At 36.5% G+C, this 7040-nt stretch overlaps 1 protein-coding gene across 1 annotated transcript; it reads left to right on the plus strand.

The window, feature by feature from the left end:
* Positions 1-3986: 3986 nt before the first annotated feature.
* Positions 3987-6450, plus strand: LOC121256930 (pectate lyase-like). Its single transcript, XM_041157738.1, has 4 exons — positions 3987-4348; positions 4479-5130; positions 5343-5585; positions 5903-6450. Exons 1-4 carry the CDS (start codon positions 4137-4139, stop codon positions 6125-6127), a joined length of 1332 nt encoding a protein of 443 aa, XP_041013672.1. The 5' UTR covers positions 3987-4136; the 3' UTR covers positions 6128-6450.
* The last annotated feature ends 590 nt before the right edge of the window (positions 6451-7040 follow it).

Genomic DNA, 7040 nt, shown 5'->3' on the forward strand with positions numbered 1-7040 from the left:
CCCAACTAGCAATTAACCATTTATACAATAATAAGACCTTTTGGTTGGTGTGCACTGTGTGGCGGAGAAATGCCATATTACAGGAGTTTTTCTATTCAACGGCCTTATATCACATACTTACAAACATGAATCTTTATCTTTTTTATTTTTTTCAGCAAGTGTATATAGTATAGGACTGCTGAGTAGAATTCAAAGGCTTGGAGTTCCCATGGAAGTTGAAACTTCTCCTTGACCATCCATAGATTTAGTTAGGGCATTTATAGCATGCACGACCTAAATAAACTAAGCCTTCATAAAAATTTAAAATCTACAATAGTATTTAGAGTTTATCTTTGATACGTATGTGGTGTAAATCCAGGTTTTATGCCACCCAATATAAAATGAGAAATGCTACTATGCTACTCTAGTTATACCGCTTACTTTGTTCCATTGACGTGACCACGTGGTTTATTAAAAAAAAATTAGAAACACACATAAAAGAGATAGGGGGACCTAGGGTTTCATTTTTAAGTTTTCGGACTGTTTTATTTTGAATATATATTTTTTATTTTTTAATAAACCACGTGGTAGCAAATAGTAGTGCCACGTCAATAGGGCAAAATGAGTGGTATAACTAGGGCAGCATAATAGCAATTCTAATAAAAATTTGACACGTCAACTTCTCTTAGATTTTTAAAAGAAGTGGGTTACACATGATTAAAGCCTAAATTTGAAATAAGTCCAAATTATAAAAAACAAAAACGTTGATACTCCATTCTTGAAGTCATTGTATGAAAGAAACATGGACCTCTGAGTATCATCATTTGGGAATTTAACATGGAAAGGAGTACAAATCCAACAAGAAACAGCCTTCTTGGCTCCATCAGCTCACTACATTGTGGAGCTACATTGTAGTCATCATCTACATTTTATAACCACCTCGAGCAGGGGTTCACCACAAACCACCACTGCCTAGGGTGGCTGGGAACACCCCAACTATCAGCATTGTTGCGAGGCCACAATCAGGCCCAATCCACTTAATCTTGTCGGATTCGTCCAATCTTACCAAATCTTGCCGACGTTAGTGATTTCTTGATCAACGTTGGCAATTTTCCGGCCAATTTTGCTTTGATGAGGGGTGATCAATTGTCACATTGGGCCGAAGTGACTTTTTGGCCACTCTCATGGTGGAAACTGCCACCTCGAGAGACAGCTAGCCAAAATTGGCTAGTAGTGGTAACAAAATATTTTAGGGTTAGTGCGATGTTTATAATTTTATAATTTGAAATTTATATTTTAGGGTTTTAGAATATGAAAATTACATTGTGGTTTAGCTTTAATTAGAAAATATAGGATATTGATCTAACAAATGGAGATTATAGGGTGTAAACTAAGTTTGAGTAATGTTGTATATATGTACTTACAATTTTACTTACAAAACTCATTTTATCAGTTTTCTTTTCAAATTCAAATTTCATAATCTGTAGTATATCAATAGTTGACACATGGATAATTAAGTTTTTTGTAAGTTTTTCTCAAGTACACTCAACATTTCGCAAACTAAGTTTTATACCACATGGTCTCTCCAATTAGAAACCCTCAACGTGGCATGAATCTCATGTGATTGGGAGGTGTCGATCGAGGTTGGCTTTACATCGAATCCAGGTTGAAGGTTTTTCCTAGTAGTAAAAATCCTTTGGGCTTCAAGCAATATTAAAACTAGAAACAAATTATCTCAATGTCGAAAATTGGAGAGACGAGGATTAATACGTCATATAAGGTTTCCCACTAAAGCTTTAGGGAGTTGATGAGAAACGGATGAAAAAGAGGAAGTGTACTGACCAGCTGCACCATAGCAATTGACAGGTGATCAGTATCCAAGCTATCACCCTCTCGAGAAATATCATAGAATTATATATACGATTCACATACTTATCGTGATCGTTCAATGACTTTTCTTGTATGAGATGTGTAGTCAATCATTTTATCTAACTAGTTTGGAGGTCGCATGCGAAGCACGTGCTTGATTCTCCGTACGTGCAGCTTAAACCTTTGATATGCAAAGGCCAGGTAAACACATTAACAAAATGCATGCAGCTAGCATTTCTTTGGTAGACCTTTCTATCTATCTATCTAGCATTTTTATCTTTAATTTCCCGACCCTTCAATAACTTCTCCTCGCTGCCCCTTAGGATCCTTTGACCCCAACTTGTCCTCTACATGATCGTGGCCTCTAGGAACATCACATGGATACTCTTCTTCTTTATCTGCTCCCCACACTATCAAATGACTCTACTTGGAAAGCCACCTCTTTGTTAGAATAATAGGTGTCATATTTCACTTGTTCAAGTTTAGGAACATCACACGTACGGTTGGTTATATTCCCACTGCATATTTGGGAAACATTGATTCCACACCCCAGTGAGAAACCCCAACTCTTGAGACAAACTTTCAATTACATGTTAAAAAAAAAAATGGAAGAAGAAAGGCAAGCCATGAAGGAGTTTTTTTGAAGGAAAACCATGATAAAAAGACGACTAATATATAATTTTTACACAACTCCCAATTAAGTAATTATAAGAGTTATTCTATTATCAAATCAGTATGTAAAGCATACCATCCACATCACTTAAATGGTAAGATTTGATTTGTAAGATTCAAATTTTAAAATTTTTCTTCCAATTAAGATTATGACATATAAGTACTAATTTACTATATATGTGTGTTGTGTTATCCACACCAGTTTATAAATAGAATACAAATCAAATCTTACTATTTAAGTAAGAAAAATTATATTCTTAAACCTGTATGTGGTGTAGAGGTTTTAGAATAGCAATACTCACAGTTAAAAACTCTATTACCCACAACAATTCGATCTCAACGGGCACTAAAAAAGCAAAACACACTTTAGGACATAAATCGCTATATATATCTAATGCAACTACCTGATCTTTTATTATGGTATATATAGATTATGAAAGGGATTTGCAATAATATAACGTTTCCTCTAAACTATAGTAATGGTGACAATATATCGATTGATCATGTTCTAACTTTTTGTAGGGGGCCAGGGGATTTAAACGGACCTGATCATCGCATAGATCATGTGAAGAAAAAAGACTCTTTAAGTTGTACATAAACTTTTGGACTTGAGTATAATTGAGATAGTATATAAAGTGGATCATACAACATTTATTGTTACCTATATAAATTTTTCTAAAAGTATTTAAAGGCTCAATAAATGTTGTAAGGTCCATTTTATGTATTATCTCTCTACCCGTTGAAGTCCACAAGTTAGTTTAGAAACCTCATTCACCATTATATTTAATATAGAAAAAAATATAATTTGCGCGCGTGAAGGGTATGCAAGTCTCGTCCAGATCAGCATACAAGTCTCGTGCATGCCCTTGAAAAAATGGACCCATTTAAATAATAATAATAATAAAAATAAAAAACCCACTTTTTCAAAGGTCGGGGCATATACACCCATAGGCCAATAACTAGCATTAAAAAAAAAAAAAAAAAATAAAAACCTTAAACAAATTCTAGCGAGTGCTTACGGATTCATATTCAATAGATCATAAGAGTTTGTTCCCTAAATGAACTCAAGACATGCAATATTATCGTTATGACTTATAAACAGTGGCACTGAATTAACTATATATATCTCATAAATCATTTTCTTATTAGTTAATTATATATGTAGCTGCATGCATGCTATTGGTACTCCTAGCTAGCTAGATACAGGGAATCAATAGATGGAGCTAAATTAGCACCAGAGTGCCAACGGCAACTAGACATAGAGATCAGAAGCTAGCTAGCATAAATATTGTTAACCATGCATTCATGACCTTCAAGAAGCCAGCCAGCAAATATTAGTTTCAATAGCTAAAAATGGCATTCTTATGACGTTAGATAGGAAGCGGTTCCCCACTCTTCCCGCCTCAACCCTCTCCAACTTCATCAATTGTTTTAGACTCTTTTCTGTTGTATTTAAAACTATCCATACATTAAATTAACATCGGTTTCCGCGTGGGTTCGTTAGTCCTTTGGCCAGCATCACTAGACCTTGATGACCTCCACCACCAGCAAGATCATTGCCGGTGATTGATTGAAGGGAAGAAAAAATACATATTTTACACGCAGAAGCATTATTAATGGCAGAAGTTAGCAAAAATATTGTCTTGCTCCGTGTGTTTTTGGTGTCATTTGTTGTGATTATCCCGACCCTTCATGCTGCTGCTGACAATTTCGTTCCATTGGATGGTTACTGGAAGCAACGAGCTGTGGAGGCCCGAAAGGCTTCCCTTGAGGCCTATGATCCACATCCTGAGAAAATCACTAGCGACCTCAACTTTCATGTCAACAAGTGCGTAGGTTTCTTACGTATCAATATCGCTACGTACCGAATAAAATTATCATCATATAGTATACAGTCCGATATCTATAACTTCTCTTACAAATATTAAGTACTAATTTGTCATTCTTTTGGTGCGTAGGGTTCTGACTGGGAGCAACAACACGAGAAGAAACCTAAAGAAGAACACGGGTCCATGCAGGGCCACCAACCCCATTGATAGATGCTGGAGGTGTGACCCAAACTGGGCCAAAAATCGCAAGAAGCTAACTGACTGCGTGCTCGGCTTTGGCCGCAACACTGTTGGTGGAAAATATGGTCCTTACTATGTTGTGACTGATTCCTCGGACGACGACCTAGTGGATCCCAAGCCCGGAACCCTCCGACATGCCGTTACACAGGATGGGCCCCTCTGGATTATCTTTGAACGCAGCATGATCATTAGGCTCCATGAGGAGTTGATCATGACCAGCAATAAAACCATTGATGCTAGGGGAGCCAATGTGCGCATCGCTTATGGTGCCGGCATCACCATCCAGTTCGTGCAAAATGTGATCATCCATAACATCCATATCCATAACATTTACGCCGGTAGTGGTGGACTCATCAGGGATGCTATGAACCATGTCGGTATCAGGACACCTAGTGATGGCGATGGTATCTCCATCTTTGGCTCATCCAACATCTGGATTGACCATGTTTCCATGTCTCAATGCCAAGATGGTCTCATTGATGCCATTATGGGATCAACTGCTATAACCATCTCCAACTGCCATTTTACCAACCACAATGAGGTAACCTAGCTAGCCATTAATCTTCACTTATAATTTGTTTTTTTCCAAAAGAAAACAGTACGTACCTGAGCTAAACAGCTTAAATTTATTACTATTAAAAATTACCAAACAAATCTGGTTTAGATTACAATTAATTAGGATGATGATTTAACTTTTTAGTGAAAGATCACAAAAAGGCATGCGCATCATTGATAATTCAAAGGGTGATTCAGGTGATGTTGTTTGGTGCAAGCGATAGCTTTTCTGGTGACGAGATAATGCAAATCACAGTTGCCTTTAATCACTTTGGAAGGGGATTGGTGCAGCGAATGCCAAGGTGCCGATGGGGGTTCGTCCATGTTGTTAACAATGACTATACTCATTGGCTTATGTATGCCATTGGTGGTAGTAGCCATCCTACCATTATCAGTCAGGGTAACAGATTCATTGCTCCTCCAAACCTGTCTGCTAAAGAGGTATGTATGCCTATGAAAAAAAAAAAAAAAAACTTCATTAATTATGGTTCCATCTCTCTCTCTCTGTCTCTCTCTCTCCCCCCCGTTTTTTTGCTTTTTCCCATACTATTGTTATCAAACCGTGAAGTGATTTAGTGCTGGAATTGTGAGTGATCCTTTCTTTAATCTCATTTCAATATGATACCATTTTAAAACACAAACACACATATGACCCAAAGTATATCAGAGTACCAACAAATGATTAAAATCATTGTGTTTCTTTTTTCATGGTGACTTTAAGTTATTAACAAATTCTTCAATATCTTTGACGTTTGAAGGTGACCAAGAGAGACTATGCATCTGAGAGTGAGTGGAGCAGCTGGACATGGAGGTCCGATGGAGATTTGATGATGAATGGTGCGTTCTTTGTTCAATCAGGGACTGAATTCGACAAAAAACCATTCTCAAGGTTGGATGTGATCAAATCGAGACCTGGAACCTATGTAAAAAGACTCACACGCTTCTCGGGTACACTTAGCTGCAAACCAGGCTTACCCTGTTAGCCTTGGTTAGTTCTTTACCCAAATGCTTTCAATGATATGTTAAAGTTTCCATCCTCATAGTTTTGAGGGGAGGTAATTTATATGAAAAAGAGGATGAAAGAAACAAAAGATTGATGACGGAAAAATGCCAGCAGCTGTTGTCATGTAGCTGTTTAAAATATAAATTTATATATTTTTATGTCTGGATTGTCAAGGGAGAAGGCCGGAAAGCAAAGCAGCAGTACTGTGTTATATATGGGTACGTACAAAAACAAAATTTGGATTTTGTGATGGATGAAAATTTGTGACAAAAGATGAATTTTTGTGACAGTTTTCCCAAACCATCTTTAAAACTTGATTTTATTTTTTTAAACAAACGTTCGAACATTAATTATATTTGGCATTCGAATAAAACTTTTTGGGACATGACTTTAGTCAATGCATGTCTATGCGAACGTGTAGTACTATTACTTTCAAACATAAACCAAAAAAATCTGAATGTATTTTTATTATATGTGAACATTAAATATATAATAAAAAATTAGAAAATAGAAATACTCTTAAAAGAAAAATAAACACTTGCAATATTAGAGAGAGAAAACCAAACATAACTAATTTTTTCATCACATTATATATATAGCAGAGTATACAATGATGGGAAAAAAAGTACCCAAAGTGCGCAACTCAAAAGGTGTTGCTGCCTAACTCATGAAGTTGTGAGGTGGACCTAATGACTTTTATGTTTAGGATGTCTAAATGACCGAGAAGATTGGATATATGGTCCTCTAAAGATGTCCGAAAAGTCTATCTATTTTTCAATGCTTGTACGATCTCTAACATCGATCATATAATCAACCCAAGCAATTCACGTCTACCCTCGCTAGCTAGTACGGGGTTATCAACATTGGGGTTAGTTTGGGTCGGTGGTGCAACA

Source organism: Juglans microcarpa x Juglans regia, chromosome 3S (assembly GCF_004785595.1).
Source record: "Juglans microcarpa x Juglans regia isolate MS1-56 chromosome 3S, Jm3101_v1.0, whole genome shotgun sequence".
In the NCBI taxonomy this organism is placed as follows: Eukaryota; Viridiplantae; Streptophyta; class Magnoliopsida; order Fagales; family Juglandaceae; genus Juglans; species Juglans microcarpa x Juglans regia.

Coding starts and splice junctions, on each gene's coding strand:
- LOC121256930 (XM_041157738.1), top strand. CDS start 4,137: ATGGCAGAAGTTAGCAAAAATATTGTCTTGCTCCGTGTGTTTTTGGTG. Junction 4,349..4,478: donor CTCAACTTTCATGTCAACAA/GTGCGTAGGTTT, acceptor TTTGGTGCGTAG/GGTTCTGACTGGGAGCAACA. Junction 5,586..5,902: donor CAAACCTGTCTGCTAAAGAG/GTATGTATGCCT, acceptor TGACGTTTGAAG/GTGACCAAGAGAGACTATGC.